This window comes from Amaranthus tricolor, chromosome 10 (genome assembly GCF_026212465.1).
Source record: "Amaranthus tricolor cultivar Red isolate AtriRed21 chromosome 10, ASM2621246v1, whole genome shotgun sequence".
Classification (NCBI taxonomy): domain Eukaryota; kingdom Viridiplantae; phylum Streptophyta; class Magnoliopsida; order Caryophyllales; family Amaranthaceae; genus Amaranthus; species Amaranthus tricolor.
The window spans coordinates 7,208,298-7,225,942 of NC_080056.1; the positions used below are offsets into that span (position 1 = coordinate 7,208,298).

A 17,645-nucleotide genomic window follows, 5' to 3' on the forward strand; every position below is an offset into this window, starting at 1 on the left:
ATCATTACTCATTAGCATTATCACAAATTAGTACCGTTAATTAAATGGGGTGTAAATTTTTTTATTGATGCATGTATAAGGAAAGACGACATCATCAATTTCGTATAATGCGCATATTGAGTGAAGTTAAGGTGCATATGATGTTATTGTAACGGTAGTTAGTACACCCAGTTGATTATAGTTGGCGTAAAAACATTTGAGAGACCGTCTCTCAGGTATAGTCTATTAAAGCTTAATACATATTTTTATTTTACATTTTTTTATGAACTGATCTAATTAGACATGGTCTTTTAAAAAGAAATAAGTTAAGGAAAGAAAAAAGAAATATAATGATCAAAACGTCTTTGGTTTTTCTAAAGGCCCGAGCAAAAGTTAAAATATGTCCCTTAAAAAAACAAAAGTTTATTTGATAGTTTCTAAAATGATAATTGGCAAAGTACTAATTTTATTAACAAGACACTAAGTTACGCAATTGTCTCGAATTAAACATGAAATGATTCAAGTAAATGATTGTATGTCATATATGTATAATTTATTTATTTACACATGTATGTTTGTATTATTTATTTATTTTAGATAATAATATATTTGTATTTTATGTAATAATAATTTTATATATCATATTACGTGTCATATTGATTGGGCCAACTTAAGTGCTCTCATGCCATGGGTCGTGTCATGCTATTTCCCCTTTTTGTATCCGAAAACCACCCCGACCAATGTTTTTGGTTCTCGTGTTTTGTCGCGCCATGCTTTGGGTGAACCCGAGCCTGGACTATCTACATTTCCCAACCTACTTCCATTTCTTTTTTTTTGATTACATGGTATACTAAAGAAATGCTAGAACCAGACGAAAATCGAACCCGAGACATGAGAAAAGGGATACTTACTCCAACTAAAATAAAACCCGATTTTCAACCTACTTTCATCTCAAAAAAGTAATGATCAACAATTTCTTATTACAGTCCCCACATTGTCTAAAAAAAGCTCAAAAGTCCCATGAAAACAGGGCAATGGTTTGGGTTTTGGAGATAGGCTTACAAACAATCTACTATCATTCTCAATAATACAACTACATATATCTTCAATATGATAGATGAATTTACAACTCCTCAAGCTGTTATCAGGCAATTGATTTCCAACAGTTAGAAACTCATCAACGCGAAGATGATATACCGCTTTATGTCTCAAGCTAGGCTTTCTTGATCGCGGTAGATCTTGCTTTGAGGTTAAGGAAGATTGCCCTGTATTAAAGCAAGCAAAAAACCAAGCATGAGTTTGTTTTGTGATACAAGTAATTTCTAAGTTGTATGGAATATGAAAATCAAACATGAGCATACAACAAATCAAAGAAAACTGAACTCCGGACATGATGCAATTGATTAAGGCGGAACTTCAGGCCAAAAATTGATAGAATTTAGCAAATAGGCCTGTGCAGCCCAAACAAGGAGCATAAGAAGTAACTCACTTATAAGCCAAAAGTAGACTCACTACTAAAACCAATAACAAATTGTTATATGAGACGGTCTCACCGAGAGACGTGCCTCATACATGGGTTAGCCCATCTCATATATATTATGAGAATATAGACTCCTTGTTTGAGGTCATCTCACCAAGAAACAATCTCCCACAAGAGTTCATCAAAACAAGTTGTTAGAAGTAGAAGTTACTCCTCAAGTAGTCGAGTTTATAAAGTAGTATATCTTCTTTTCTTTCTCCGATAAGGAATAACTCACATGTGAGTAATAATGGACACTTCAACAAAAATACTTTGGAAATATTGCACGTATATAGTTGTATGCAAAAGCTTTGTAAATTTCACCCTAGAAAGAGTTAGGAAAAATCAGGTCGTTTTTCTATAAAGCTAAGATGAGTAACACCTTTTAGACGATAACAATGAAACCTTATTGTCTCGTCGTCTCAAACATGGTGTAAAGAATTATGATAACGGTTCCTAATCAGTTAGCCATGTCAATCAGAACTATACTTTTCAGCAATCAGCATGATGAAAGCTAATAAGTTCAGATATGGGTCTTCGAGAGGTAATATGTATACAAAAGGGTCTTATTTAACTAATAAGTTAACAAAGGCTTTTAGGTGAATACCATTGAAGTGCAGTACCAAGTTACGAACCGTTTGTACCGAACGAGGTTGGAAACTCCAATCGTAGCTTTTCGGTTTGTCAACAACTAGGTACGGGCTTTTTATATGTTGTTACAAATCTCTAATCTACAGAACTATCCCCAACAAAAACACCCCACAGCAAACCACCGTATTTGGACACCATTATGGCTTTATCTTAGCTTTTATTGAACTCTTTTTTATAAAAAATTTCCCAAACACCAGATTTTTGTTTCATGTATCGAATCAAATTTCATTTTGTGTGATAATGGTTAAAACTGCACAACCTTGTGATCTCATCTCAAACTATGGTGCATAAAAAGAATGCCAAATTTATTGTATGAGTTAGTCACGCCATACCATATCATACCATACCATAACATTATACCCAGTACATCCCGCTAAGTAGTAGGGTCCGGGGGTAGATGACATACAAACCATACCCATACCCATACCCCCTTCAAGAAAAGGGCAGGAGGGATATGGTCCACTAGAACCCCAAATAACAAGCACTATATTTTCGAAAATAATAAATCATGAAACCATTACTCCCAAAAGATACAAGAGTTCTCACCAGCAAGAGGCAATGAGGCTGTGAAATAGAACACGAAGTTGCAAAGGCATATACTGATAGTTCACCCAGTTTACAATCGGCCAAAACTGCAAAGGATAAGCAGTTGAAATAAGTAATCCTCATAATTAAGAACATTCTCTGATACAACTCGGGATAAAGAAGTGTCATTCGATAAAAGAGCATAGAATACCTTCCAAGAGGTAGATTGTACAGTAGGATAATCTTTTTTGACCTTGTTCTTTACCAGTGACCATGATCTTCCTGATAGAATAAAGAAGTCAATGAACATATCAATAAAATGTGAACAAAAACACAATTTATATTCTAAACTTTCTTTTGGGGTTATGGAATTAAACCACATAAATTAAGAGGTTTGCTTTCTTTCCCAAAATTTATTAGAAAGAGAAGGCATGTAAAGTCCCTTTAGTTAAAAAGACACCAAAATGAACTACAATTCAAACCAATAGGAGTTTGCATTTCAGGTGTTCTTTACTCTTCTAATTCTCATTTTCAAACGACACTTTGATAAGATATGTTAGGATACTTGATGGGTGACTTAAGTTCACCAAAATGTCTCCCATGAAATGGGGTTTGGGTAGGTCGGATGTACGCAACCTTAACCTTGTTAGTGATAATAAAGAGGTTGTTTCCGATAAACCCTTGGTAGCAAATATCATGTACAACTTCATATAAATAAAAAGTGTACATGATTTAATAAGCCATTTTTATATAGTCATTATAAACTGAAAGATGGATCACAGGACATCATCCATCATAATAAGCTAAATAAATCCAACAGAGACTACTAATGTTCATCTAACATCACTTTCAAGTTTCAAGATTAACAAAAGAAATACTCCTACCTTCAACCACAAGACCATAATACATCATGAAACACAAGTTGTTCCATGGACTAGCTGTCAATTGTTCCAGTAAAACCTTGACAAAGGAAATGAAAAAAAAAAAACTTCAGGAAAATCAACATAAAAACAGAATTTGTCTGCTCACAAAGATCAATATGTAGACCACATAAGAATTCATAAAATCCAAGCCAAGAACAAATGAGAAATAGGCACTCTTACCTTCTTTCCTACTGTTGTATTTCCCTTCTTTCCTTTAAAAATCTTGTCCATCATTTTGTGCAAAAAATGCCCAACTGGTCCAGAATAGAAGAACCCATATAACTGCAATAATAATAACATTCCATTAACCTACTGCCATTAAGTAAGCTTCCTCCTAAGCGTTGTTTAAAGGTGTCAGATGTATGCAACCTTACACTTGTAAATTCAAGGGCGTATCGAGACCCGGGTTGGCATGGGCTATGGCCCGGGTCATGAAAAATAAAGTAGTATGTTAAACTGATGTTTAGTGTTCGAACCCACGACCTTCTATATGCTTCCACAAAGGCGTTTTCAACTAATTACACCAAGCCAATTTATGGATTTTTATTTATTTTCTCTCACACAATGAGAGGTATATAATATTGGCCCAGGTGATAAATTTTTTCTAGACACGCACAACACTTGTTAGTAATAACAAAGAGGTTATATCCGATTAACCTTTAGTAGCAAACATAATCACCAACTTCACGTAAATAAAAATTACGCTTAATTCATTGAAATTTTTTTTTGTCAATTATAATTTGAAACCAAAAACTATAAATTTTTGGCGCTATTGAGTATTGGGACATAGAACAACCCATGATAAATTTATTATTGGTCTTTGTACACAAAATCAGAGGAGAGTGGACTGCACATAAACTCAAAATTTTATCCTAAAACCGATTGATAATAGGAGAGTTATCCATCAAACTTATATGTTAATCAAACTCTCTCTAATTTTTCGATTTGGGATCAAGTGTAGGTTGTTTTTTCCAACTTATAACTAATCAAACAAATCAAAACGTACAATTGAGTAGCTAATTCTATGATATCAATAGGAAAAGGGTTATCAGTATTCACTTACCATAAGGAGGAATAGTCTCCTAAATTGAAACTTTTTGACCCCAGAAATTTTCTGGGCAGCAAAATCACTGCATCCAGCAAGAACTCCAGCAGTAATAGCCTGAAATCATAACCAAAAACAGAAAACAAAAATCAAAATTAAACACATGTTAACTTTTTACCAAAACACCTCAAATCAAAATCCAAAATCAAAAAAAGATAGAATCTTTGACCTTTGTTCTAAGTGGGTTTAGTTGTAGTTGCAAAAGGTACTTCTTCCAAGCTTCAGTAACAATTTCAGACATGGCAGATCAAAGTATATCTCTTTCTTTCCTTAGTTTTCCGGTATGTGTTTGTATAAATGTCTGAGAGAGCAAGAAAGGCAAAACCTGAAAGGGGTTGACCAAGAAAGAAATGCAAGTATATTCAATAAGAGGGGTAGGTGACATGGTGACTGAAGACTCAAAAGTTATGAGAGTTGAATCTTCATTTTTTTTTCTTTTTCTATTTTAGATTTAGATTTAGAATCTCTTAGAGTTAAGACTGATTGAGTGAAGGACTAAATGGAAGAAAGACTTGGTTTTTCCCTCTCAAATTACAAGAATGTCATGACCAGTGAGAAGCATTTCACATTTTCCAATTGAAATTGATATACCCATGAGATTGAAACATGGTCCACTTCATACTTTTAGAATGGTTTAGGACTAGTCTATTATATTTCATCATACTAAGAGATGTTGGATTAAAAATGTGAATACAATATATAATTTTTTAATAGATTGTGATTATTTTATGTTGTTTTTTGATACTAAATTAAAAAATTAATTAAATTAAAAACTTAAATTAATAGTTAAAGCTTGATTATATGCACTCTATTAAAAAGTTTTTTTTTTATTTGTCGACTGATAATTTTTAAACATTATATTTACTCTATTTAAAATTAAAAAAATAAATTTACTATGTAGGAATGTGTCAATATATATGTATAAGTATCATATCATAATGTATCATATCTATTAAATCTTGTTAAGTAGCAGGGTTAGAGGATATAAGACAAACAAGCTATATCTATACTTCTCCAAAGAGAGCGTACAAGAAATGTGGTCAAAAAGACCCCAGATAAAGAGAGCCTAGCATAGAAAGCGGTAATTTAATGTCGAGTATGTAACACCTCGTCCTTATTAGACCGTCGGTGATTACCTATACATGTTGTAAACTGGCCCTATAGACTACAAAAGCTTTTTTAGCACATAAATTGTATAAATAAATAAAGCTATAAAGTGACTTAATTTGTTACTTATTGATGATTTAATATTTGTAAATATAAAATAAATTTTGGTATCCTTAAAAAATTTTGGTATCATTTAAGAAAAATATTTCTAGATTAATATATTGTACAAGGCATGAAAACTAATGTTGTTAAATTAGTGTATCTTGGTGCTCCTTTAAATGGAAATGCACTATCAAATTTCATGCAAATTACATTAAGAGTTCGCTTCATGGTGGATATTAAATACTAGAAATATTAATGAAAAGTTGTGTAATTTTAATTGGAAAACATCTTAATTATTTTAATGGTTATACTTGTTGTTTTTCAATCATCTCAATTTTCGACATTAGGAGTACCATATAGAAATGTGGTACTTAATTACTATGTGGTAATTGAAAATTGTGAATAAATTTATTTTTCATAATCCAAGTTCCATTACCATGATAATTATATGGTATATCTACATTACAAGTCATTCTCATACCATTTTTTAGCATGGCCGTCGATTAGTAAGGCCAAAGCGAACTACTGCCCAAGGCTCCGAATTTTTTAGGGCCAAAAAACTTATTTTATGTATATACGTGATATTAATTTTAATTAAATTTAGATATAACTTACATTTTTAGCTAAGTAATATGAGTTCTTAGTGCTTTTTTTATAAAGTAGTTTAAATATCAACAATAAAAAACAAAAGGTGTATTATATTATTAGTTACGCCTTCAATTTTTAACGGGCTTTTTTATCTTTTGCTCTGAGGCCCAAAAATGAATGGAACAACCTTACTTTTTAGTACCAACAACCAAACGCCAGTAAAAGAACCGATCAAAAAATATTTCTATATAGGTTCTCAATTTGTTCCTTAGAGTTGCTTGGGTAATATTTGGACAATAGAACCTCTTACACTATTACTCATTATGCATCCTAAGGTATTATTCATGCTTTCTACAAGTGATCATGGAATGAAACCCAACTAGTTCTCATATTGACCTTTCTTCATACACTCTGCAAGCTTCTTAGCAATACAATAAGCAGTAGATTGTATTGTGATCATAGGATTAACCCCAACTGCACTAGGCAAAACACTTCCGTCACAAACGAACAACCCATCTGCCTCCCAACTTTCCCCATTCTCATCAACAACACCTTCGTTTTCTGTCCTTCCCATCTTGCAACTCCCCATCTGATGTGCCGTGCAGTAAACTGCCCACAACCGAGCTGACATAGGCCCGTTAGTGGCACAAACTGATCCTATAAACTCCTCTATTTCCTCCTCGCTCTTTCCTTTGCATTTCAATCTCTGCCCATCATTTCTATATGTCCCGATCTCATCAGCCCCGGCTGCTATCAAAATCCTTAACGCTCTCCTCAGCCCTGTCGTCATATTTTCCCTATCCTCGTTGGTTAACGAGTAGCTAATCCTCTTCTCTGACATGACTTTTCCTGACCCTTTGTCCCTTACCATCACAAATAAGTTAGCAGTCCTAGAATATCTTAACAACCGTCTCTTTATATCTCGGCCTGACTCCCATGGGCACAGAGCAGCCCAAGAAGCAGGCCCGATAGCAGGCGTCTCTATCAAGGCCCTAGGCATCGAGCCAGCCTCTCGATCTTGCAACACTCGATGTGCAGAAGTGATGAGTCCGCCCTCATAACTTTTCCCGTCTAGTTCTATATTAGCTCCCTCGGGTGGAAAGTACCCCCAAACCATCTGTGACGGGTGCACATGGAGGTTTTTACCGATCTGTTTATTCCTTAGTCCACTTGACATCAGTAGCAGAGGAGTCATCAATGACCCACAAGACGAAATTGTCACTTTAGCTTCGATTTGAAGATTTTTACAGATATTTCCATTTATAGATCTCGCTACTACTCCAACACATCTTTTGCTTCTCCTACAACTATTTTCGGTAAGGAGAAGCTTCTGAGCTTTGCAGCCGGTAATGATCACTGCTCCCGAGTTGACAGCATCAACGAGCCAAGTTACATCAGTTCCTTGCTTATCTGTGGATCTGCATCCATAGTAGCAAGACCCGCAATAGTGGGCCATCGAAGAATTTCGTGGGACTAGTTCCACATCTAGGCCTAAATTTTCACACCCTTTTCTCAGGACCTGGTTCTGAAACCCTTCCTTCACACACCCTGTCGTAACACCAAGTCTTCGTGCGACAAACTCCATAGCAAGCCTATACCGAGCACTTCTGAACAAACCTAGTCCATACTCCCTGCCCCATTCTTCCAAAACTGGATCGGGGGTGTTTAGAGCGACAGACCAATTGACAGCAGTCCCACCACCAACAGTCGATCCAGCGAGTATCATAACCGAGCCATCAGTAGTAGGAATCATCCCTCCTTGGTGCATAAGCTCCTCTAACGAGGGACCCTCAAGCGACGAGTAATCATCAGCAGTGTAATAGTTTCCTTTTTCGAGAACCACCACCTTCTGCCCCGCCTCAGCGAGGATTGCTGCAGCCACTCCTCCTCCACAACCGGACCCCACAATCACAACATCACACTTTATCTTGTATAGGTTGTGTGTCGGGTCTTCTTCGACACTGAGGGATTTGTTTGTAAGGGATCGGATAAGGCTTGACGGAGTCTCATAAAGGGTCTCGACGATGCCCTTTTCTAGTGGCCGGTCTTTGTTGACTGCGGTGTTGTTTGTGGTTGTGGTTTCCGGTTTATAGTCTATAGCTTCCCATGCTACATTGTGAGCGTTATCATCCACCTGCTCAACATGATCAACTATATTAGACCTTAAGTGATTAATTAACGATTAAAATACAATTAGAAAAGCATGTTTAGAGAAATTTTCTTGTTCAGATTATTACATCAAGATCAAATTATGTGGATGTATTAGAATAATATATTTTGTAGGTATAATATATTTTGGGAATAATATATTGTGTGGGAATGTTTTTGGTTGTTATCTTTTATATTTTGTTTCCTAAAATTCTAGTTGACTAAGTTAAGATAATTCTAGAGTTAGCTTTGTATATATATTGGAGTTGGTTGATTAATAAAGAAAAAAAGTCATAAGTTTATACTAATTCTACATGGTATCAAAGCCTTGTTAATTTTTTTTTACAGCATGATCGGCGGTGAGAGATCACCTCCACCACCACAAAAAATAGGCAACGCTACAATTTTCGATAATCGTTTGAATGGTAAGTTTGATGATACCGCTTGAATAATTGACACAGGAGCTACTCATCACGTAACTGGAGAAAAATTTTGGCTTTTTGACACCAAAAACTTTGAGTGTCCGGTTGGGTTACCTAATGGTGAAGCAGTGTCGGCTTCTCTTGTTGGCTCTATTTGTTTGTCAGATAAAATCACCTTCACCTGGGTGCTCTATGTTCCTAATTTGCATTGTAATTTACTTTCAGTTTCACAACTTATTGATGACATTTATTGTATTGTCCAATTTAATGCTTATATGTGTGCTATATAGGACAAAACGAATGAGTTAATTGGAACAGGAGCTAGGAGGGACGGATTGTATTATTTCAGCAAATCGGATTAGGTGCATCATGTGAGTGCTATTGCTGCAAAGTCTGACTTAGAGTTGTAGCATCGGCGTATGGGTCATCCTTCCAAGAAAGTAGTTAAGTTGCTTCCCACCGTAAGTAGCAAAGATTATTTAGATAAAGGATGTGAAGTGTGCATGCGTGCTAAGCATCCAAGAGATAGGTTTCCTTTGAGTGACAATAAAGCATCTAGAATTTTTGAAAAAAATTTATTGTGATTTATGGGGCCCGTATATAGACATGTTTCATCGTGCGACGCTCGTTATTTTTTGACGATAGTTGATGACTATTCTAGAGCTGTTTGGATTTATTTGTTGAATGATAAAACGGAGGTCTTTCGTATGTTTTTGATGTTTGTTGCTATGGTAGAAAGACAATTCTCTCAAACCATAAAAATTGTGCAAAGAGATAATGGTACGGAGTTTAATTGTTTACGTGATTTTTTTCATACTACTGGTATTATTTTCTAAACCTCATGCGTGGGTACTCCACAACAAAACGGGAGGGGGTTGAGAGAAAGCATAAACATATATTGTCAGCTGGGCGAGCTTTGAGATTGCAAGCCAAATTACCAATTTATTTTTGGGGTGAGTGTATCCTTGCTGCGGCTCACCTAATTAATCGAACTCCTACTCCATTGCTACAAAATAAAACTCCATTTGAGATCCTCTTTAATAAACCTCCTATGTTTGGTGCCATTCGTACTTTTTGGTGGTTATGTTTTGAACATAATCAGATTACTCATGGAGATAAGTTTGCTAGTCGGAGTCGAAAATGTGTCTTTGTCGGCTATCCGTTTGGGAAGAAAGGGTGAAGATTATATGACCTTGAATCCAAAGTTTTTTTTGTGTCTCGGGATGTCAAATTTATTAAGGATGTGTTCCCTTTTGCTACACCGGAAGATGTTCATATTGAGTCTCATGGTTTTATGTTGCCTTATGATATACATGATGATTTTGTAGAGTATGAGGAGTACATTGAAATGTGGTGTATGATGTGCACAATGGTGACAGTGAGAATATGAGTAGTGTTGGTGACCCTACTACTGCCTCCCCGCCGGATGAGGCCGCCTCTGCACAACAGCATCAGCTCGAAGCTGCCACAGTGCACCGAGACCAGGCCACTGACACCGACAGAGAGGCAGCAGGTTAGCCTTTGGGGCGTGGGTTTCGGGAAAAAGTTCCCTCGATTTTTCTTCGTGATTATGTGACTCACTCAGTGTTTGCTAAAAATCCGTCCCCCTCCTTTCCATCTTCCAACACTTCTTCAGATATGCTTTATCCTTTAGCACATTATATAAATTGTGACAAGTTTTCTGTGAATTATTGTAAGTTCCTGGTAGCTGTTGTTAGTGGTCATGATCCGAAATCATTTAAAGAAGCAATGAAACATGAAGGTTGGCGACAATCTATGCAGGAAGAAATTAAAGCCTTGGAGGATAATGGGACTTGGACCTTAGAGCACCTTCTTCCCGATAAACGTGCTTTAGAGATTCAATGGGTCTACAAGATAAAATATTTGTCTAATGGTGATATTGAACGTCTCAAGTCTCGTTTGGTTGTTTTTGATAATCATCAGCAGGAAGGCATAGATTATGGTGAAATGTTTGCTCCAGTCGCAAAGATGACTACTATTAGAGCATTTCTTGCTAATGCAGCTTCAAAAAACTGGGAACTTCATCAAATGGATGTTCATAACGCCTTTTTACATGGTGATCTTGATGAGGAGGTGTACATGAACTTACCTCCCGGTTTTGAGAGTTCAGATTCGTCATTGGTGTGTCGTCTGAGAAAGTCCTTGTATGGGTTGAAACAAGCCTCGAGGTGTTGGTTTTCCAAGCTCGTAGAAGCCTTGAAAGGGTACGACTTCTTACAATCTTACTCTGATTATTCTCTCTTTACTTATACTAAAGGCATTGTTCAGATTAATGTCTTAGTATATGTTGATGATCTTATTATTTCTGGGAATCAATCCGCTGCACTTGTTGGTTTCAAGGCTTATCTCGGAGATTGTTTCAAAATGAAGGATCTTGGTCCTTTAAAGTATTTCTTAGGTATAGAAGTTGCTCGTACTGATTCAGGCCTTTTTTTGTGCCAACAGAAGTATACTTTGGATATCACAAGCTTGGTCGTGCCACAGGCAAACATCTTGCGGATCCGGAGGTGTATCGTAGGCTTGTTGGCCGTTTGATTTACCTTGCGATCACTAGACCCGATTTAGCATACTCCGTTCATATCTTATCCCAGTTTATGCAAGAGCCCCGCAGTGAACATTGGGAAGCAGCTCTACGTGTAGTTCGTTATTTGAAAGGTACACCGGGTCAAGGTATCTTATTGAGTGTTGATAGTGATCTCACCTTACAAGGTTGGTGTGATTCGGATTGGGCGGCTTGTCCTCTTACTCGTCGCTCTATCACAAGTTGGTTGGTGTTTCTCGGGCATTCTCCTATCTCTTGGAAAACTAAAAAGTAACCCACTGTGTCGACGTCTTCTGTAGAGGCTGAATACCGCTCCATGGCGGTAGTTACTTGTGAGCTAAAGTGGCTTAAGGGCTTATTGTTGAGTTTGGGCGTGCACCACCCAAAGGCAATCAAATTGTTTTGTGATAGTCAATCTGCTTTGCACATTGCAAAGAATTCGATTTTTCATGAATGAACCAAACACATTAAAGTTGATTGTCATTTTGTTCGAGATGCGATTGTTGAAGGCTTGATTTCTCTATCGTATGTTCCTACTACTTCTCAATTGGCTGACATCTTCACAAAGGCTCTTGGGAAGTCACAGTTTGACTATCTTCTCTCCAAGTTGGGCATTGTCGACACTCATGCTCCAACTTGAGGGGGTATTGGAATAATATATTTTGTGGGTATAATATATTTTGGGAATAATATATTGTGTGGGAATTTTTGTTGTTGTTATCTTTTATATTTTATTTCCTAAAATTCTAGTTGCCTAAGTTAAGGTAATTCTAGGGTTAGCTATGTATATATATTGGAGTTGATTGATTAATAAAGAAAAAAAGCCATAAGTTTATACTAATTCTACAGGATGTTAAAATTTGATTATAAAAGGAATATATCCAGAAGTTAATGGCCGTCAATAAGCATGAGCTAAGCAGTCTACAGCACAGGGCCCCAAAATCAAAGGGGCCCAAATATTAATTGTTATACTTATTTGATTTATTGTTTCAATTACCACGAACATATATATACTATTTTACACAAGAGTAACAAAGTAATAAAGAGTCAAATATTATTAGTTTAATAAATTGAGAGATCTTATCATATATGAATATTTTGAAATTTTCTTTTCTTAAATCGTAAGAGTTTATAAGATAAAATTGGCACAGAGCCCCCAAATCTTACGAGACAGTCCTTAGACGTTATCATGTCAAAGAATTATTACGATTTTACACTACAATATGCTAATTTTGTGTTAAATAAATGTACAATTTAGGAAGGAAGTATAAAGGATTAAAGGTAAAGATAAAGGACACTCTCAATATTCCGAACAAGGTACAATATGTTAATTGTATGTTAAATAAATGTACAATTTAAGAAGAAAGTATAAAGAATTAAAGGTAAAGATAAAGAACACTTTCAATATTTCAAAGGTGTGAAGGAAGTATAAATATATTATATTTAGAAAAGCTTTTTACAAATACTCACCTCGTCGTCACTTTACGAATACGAAGAGCTATTATATTTTGATGTAATACATGTGATATTATAATGTTATGTATTTTTTTATTTTAGTTAAAAGTTTTCTTTTTTCTTTAAGAGAATTAACATTATTATTTATTTTAGTGTCATTATAATTATTAAAATAGATTTAGAATAAGTGTAAAATTAATTATGAATTGGTAATATGTCCAAACTTCATCCTCCAGTCATAAGTAAACTCAATGTATTTACACTAAATCATTAATAGATTTAATCAAAGTCAAAAGATTTATTAAAATGATATCTTTTATTTACTTAAACAAGAAAAGAGGAAAGGGACTAAACAAATTGTACTCTAAAGTCTAAACTCTAAAGCATAGCAAATGAAATACTTCATTAATTTAAGATTTCAACAAGTCTTCTAAGGTTGTCTCATCATGCGGGTCAATATAATTAGCCTATTTATTTATTTGATTACTTTAAGATTATAAGTAATTATTTTAAGATTATAAATGATCATTTTAAAATTATAAGCGATCACTCTACAGTTATTGTTTGTTAGTCGGTATTTAATGGTGAGAATGGTCATTTTTGTGTGAAAATCTCTTAACAAGTTTATGGTCATACTTGTTGTACTTCAATCATCTCATTTTATTTCACAAAATTGATTTCATTGCATTATCATTCAGAGTTGTGGTATTAGGTGGTAATGAAAAGTTATGAAAAAAAATTATTATCAACTTCTTCTTATCATTGGAATGAAACAATTAATAAAAATTTACACTACAAATCATTCCAATTACCAACATATAATACCAACAATCAAACAGGCCGTTAAGATTATAAGTGATCACTTGAAAACAATAAGGGTACATTAGGCAATACCAATAGAGATGGTATCACCGTGAAACCATTTAATTTGAAAATTTGTGTGAAAGTTTATACTTGACTAACTATGATAACATTTTACACAAATTCTTGTATGAAATGGTTTCACGACGAGACATGTCTCGATTAGATAATTAAGTTCTCCCTCGGCCAAGCTTATAAAAAAAGAAAAAAGCAAATGTAAATAGAAATTAATGGGAAGATTATTTACCAAGGAAAAACAGAAGTAGAGGCACAATGACTTGAGAAGAAAGAAGATTAGTCTAAGTGGGCTTAGAAATGTGTGAGTTGACCAATTTTGTAGAATATTTTCTCTTTTATGAGTAGGCAAATGAGAGAATTTGGTGATGAATGGCCATTCTTTACCAAAACAAAGGGACCCACATAACAAAAGTGTCCCTAATCTTGTTGATAACAACCATAATATTACCCTTGCTAATATTACTGCTTCTGCCATTCCTTTGTCCTTCATCACCCCAGCTACCTGAGTCATCCAACATCATTTTTAACATTAAGATGATAAATTAGTTCCTTTTTTTGACATTTTATTTTTATTTTTCTTTTTTTCTTGAATATAACTTGTTATAGCAAGTTATTCGTTTATTAAGTTATTTATGGTTAATTAATAGGTGGGATTATCGTAGAAAAATCATAAAAATGTTGAATTATTCTAAGTATTTTTTTTTAATGAAAGGCTTCTTATTATTTTTACCACTAAGGCCCTATTTAGCTTACAATCAGTCAAAATAAGTTTTAATTGTAATAATTAGTTTTAATTGGTAAAATTCAGTTATAATCCATAGAAATTATTTTCACTATGTAAAAATCAGTTGCAATTTGTAAAAATCAATTTTAAACAGTAAAATTTAATTATAATTTACAATTAAAAATTCAACACAATCAGTGATAATAGTCGGTTTCGATCAATAAAAATCTTTCAATCACTAAATTTTATATCAGTTTTAATCAATTTTAGGAGTAAAAATCAGCTGCAATAAGGTCATGTTTGGATTGGGTGTAAATATTTAAGGGGTAAAAAAGTCAAAGAAAGAAAATAAAGTTGATAAATGAAAAATTAGTAAAATTTGTTCGTTGTAGAGGTGAAAAAATGGTTGCAAAGTAATGAAAATGAAGGGAACTTTCAATTTTGTAGGGTAAATATTTATCCTAAGAGAGGGTGGGGAAATATATTACCTCCATAATAGGGGAAATTATCTTTTTTTTTCTTTATTATTTTTATTTCATGTTCATTTTACCTTCTTCACAACTATCTTAACTATTTCAAATGTATCTTTATTTGCTATTAATTCAGTAGTTTGACTTTATTTCCCCTTAAAATTTACACTCAATCCAAGCATGTCCTAAAGATAACTAAACTATTAGTCAAGTAATTAGCACTTTGTCCATGATTAATCAATCCATAATAAATTGAAACAAAGAAGGATTTATTCAACAAAATTAATTAAGTAGGGAGTATTTATTTACCTCATTAGGTATGGGATTGTTAGAAGCAGAAGATTGAAAGAAGGATTTGATAGAATTGTTGATGAATGATTGATCATGATCATCATGATGAAGATCAACGGGAGGAAATATAGCTTCACAAATACTGACTAAAGAGTCCATTTCAGACGAAGAGATGATTTGATTATCATAACTTTTGTTCTCCCATGATGTCCTTAATCTTGGATGACTTTGCTTTCCCTTCATTTTTTTTTTCTTTTTTTTTAAACAAAACTTTATGTTGAATGGTGAAAGTTTTGTTTGGTTATTTGTGTATTTATAGCACATGAAATTTGAATAACATGCCTCCACTCCAATTAAATAATTAATCACTTGTTCAATTCCACTTTTTCTTCGTGTTGTTCATGATTTTATCGTCAACCTAACAAAAATTATTTTAGTAATTCAATAATAATGTGTAAAATTTCACTATTTGTTTGTGGTACTTACTCCTATATTTTAAGTTAACAATAATGATAATTTTTGAAGTTGTATATTGCTTTATTATTATTCGCAAAAAAACCCTTTATATATATATATATATATATATATATATATATATATATATATATATATATATATATATATATATATATATATATATATTGAGTACAACTTTTTACTTTTCACCTTACATTTCTTAATTTTCACTCTGCTAACCAATATTTTGTGTTAAGATAATTGCACAATATTTTAGTGTGCACAAAATCTATATAAAAGTTTCTCCCTACTTTTCATATGATGAATAAATTTAATATGAATTTAGTGTAATCACTCCGTAATGTACCTATTTAATTCTTTCCTCGTTCCATTTACTCATATTCTCCATTCTATTAATTCGATTCTTTTTATGTTTTTAGAGGCTATATATAGTTTAACTTAATATTTCTATATTATAGTGAAGTCACTATCTAGAAAATGATCCACCTCTATTATTCATTTTTATTTTAAAACATATATTTTTAGGTGGTCTTCTTATTTTTTTAATATTAAAAATACCTAATATTACATATGAGTCTACTATTTTAAGTAATCTTTTTATTATTTTTAACATAAATAAATTGAATTGGAGAGAGTATAAATAAAAGAAAGAAATGGCCTCGGGAAGAGAGAGAAGAGAAAGGAGAGGAAAATAGTTTAAAGAAAGTTTTTCTTTTGTTAAGAACATAAAATATTGGAGAGAAAAAAAATATTTTCCTTCCAAAATTTTTCGTGGATATATGTCTATTAACATCAATAATCAATCAATAAAATATACTAATGAAGAAACGATTTTACACACGTGTTCTGTCATTTTTCTATTATTGATAGGAAAGCTTTTAATATTTAAGGAAACAATAACTCATCAAAACATGTAATATTTGTTGATTAATTATAACTATATGTGATGATCTATTAAAATATTATATTTTCTTATATAAACCAAAAAAATAAATATATATATAAATCTTTATTTTAACTTAGATAATAAATAATCATCATATAATGAATAAGTTAGTTGAAGACTTTTAAAAATTTTATTTTTCTCTATTATCAATAATTACTATGAGTATATGTTTTAATATTTTTGTATAGTAAATAATTTATTCACTTTGATAATAATAATATCATAATAAATATAAAAATTTAATAATTAAATTTATGTTGTAAATAAATTAATTTTATAAAATAATATCAGTAAATATTTATAGCATCCGTGTTTCACACGGAAATCTATCTAGTGATTAATAAAGAAAATCTCTTCAAATCATTTCCTCCAAAATTATTATCTTTGTCCAAGAAAAATAAATCTCTTAATCCTTATTTCTTTTTCCTCAAAATCCCGCAATCCAAACCTAGTGTTATCGACAATTGAAGCACTAAAGTGGTAAATATCCGAAAAAAGAATATCGTTTCAACATGTTTATTATAGTTTTTCTATACCAATAATTTGAAGCAACTTCGATAATACCCCTCTTAAGTTTTTTGAGTTTTTACTTAAAATATAGAATAGGCTGAAAAAAGAAAAAAATTCAAAAAAAAAAAAAACAACAAAAATCAAACATACATCCTTAAAACCCTATTTAATGTAGCTTCATTAGCTTGCAAATAACATCAATAACCATACTCATTAATTATGTATATTAATTTTTCATCCTCAAATAGCTAGCAACCAAAA

The 17,645-nt window shown here is 33.0% G+C and overlaps 2 protein-coding genes across 2 annotated transcripts; both read right to left on the reverse strand.

Annotated features, from left to right (window-relative positions):
- Positions 1 to 655: 655 nt before the first annotated feature.
- LOC130825647 (peroxisomal membrane protein PMP22) lies at positions 656 to 5,309 on the reverse strand. Its single transcript, XM_057690971.1, has 7 exons — positions 4,872 to 5,309; positions 4,661 to 4,759; positions 3,778 to 3,879; positions 3,559 to 3,634; positions 2,886 to 2,956; positions 2,696 to 2,781; positions 656 to 1,244 (listed from the first exon to the last, which is right to left on the reverse strand). Exons 1-7 carry the CDS (start codon positions 4,941 to 4,943, stop codon positions 1,193 to 1,195), a joined length of 558 nt encoding a protein of 185 aa, XP_057546954.1. The 5' UTR covers positions 4,944 to 5,309; the 3' UTR covers positions 656 to 1,192.
- Positions 5,310 to 6,628: 1,319 nt separating this feature from the next.
- Positions 6,629 to 15,741, reverse strand: LOC130825648 (long-chain-alcohol oxidase FAO1). Its single transcript, XM_057690972.1, has 3 exons — positions 15,470 to 15,741; positions 14,196 to 14,468; positions 6,629 to 8,633 (listed from the first exon to the last, which is right to left on the reverse strand). The coding sequence occupies exons 1-3, from the start codon at positions 15,692 to 15,694 to the stop codon at positions 6,879 to 6,881; spliced, it is 2,253 nt and encodes a 750-aa protein (XP_057546955.1). The 5' UTR covers positions 15,695 to 15,741; the 3' UTR covers positions 6,629 to 6,878.
- Between the last annotated feature and the right edge of the window lie 1,904 nt (positions 15,742 to 17,645).

Coding starts and splice junctions, on each gene's coding strand:
- LOC130825647 (XM_057690971.1), bottom strand. CDS start 4,943: ATGTCTGAAATTGTTACTGAAGCTTGGAAGAAGTACCTTTTGCAACTA. Junction 3,880..4,660: donor GGAGACTATTCCTCCTTATG/GTAAGTGAATAC, acceptor TTATTATTGCAG/TTATATGGGTTCTTCTATTC. Junction 1,245..2,695: donor AGCCTCATTGCCTCTTGCTG/GTGAGAACTCTT, acceptor GCTTTAATACAG/GGCAATCTTCCTTAACCTCA.
- LOC130825648 (XM_057690972.1), bottom strand. CDS start 15,694: ATGAAGGGAAAGCAAAGTCATCCAAGATTAAGGACATCATGGGAGAAC. Junction 14,469..15,469: donor ACAATCCCATACCTAATGAG/GTAAATAAATAC, acceptor TGGATGACTCAG/GTAGCTGGGGTGATGAAGGA. Junction 8,634..14,195: donor TCTACTTCTGTTTTTCCTTG/GTAAATAATCTT, acceptor CATGTTGAGCAG/GTGGATGATAACGCTCACAA.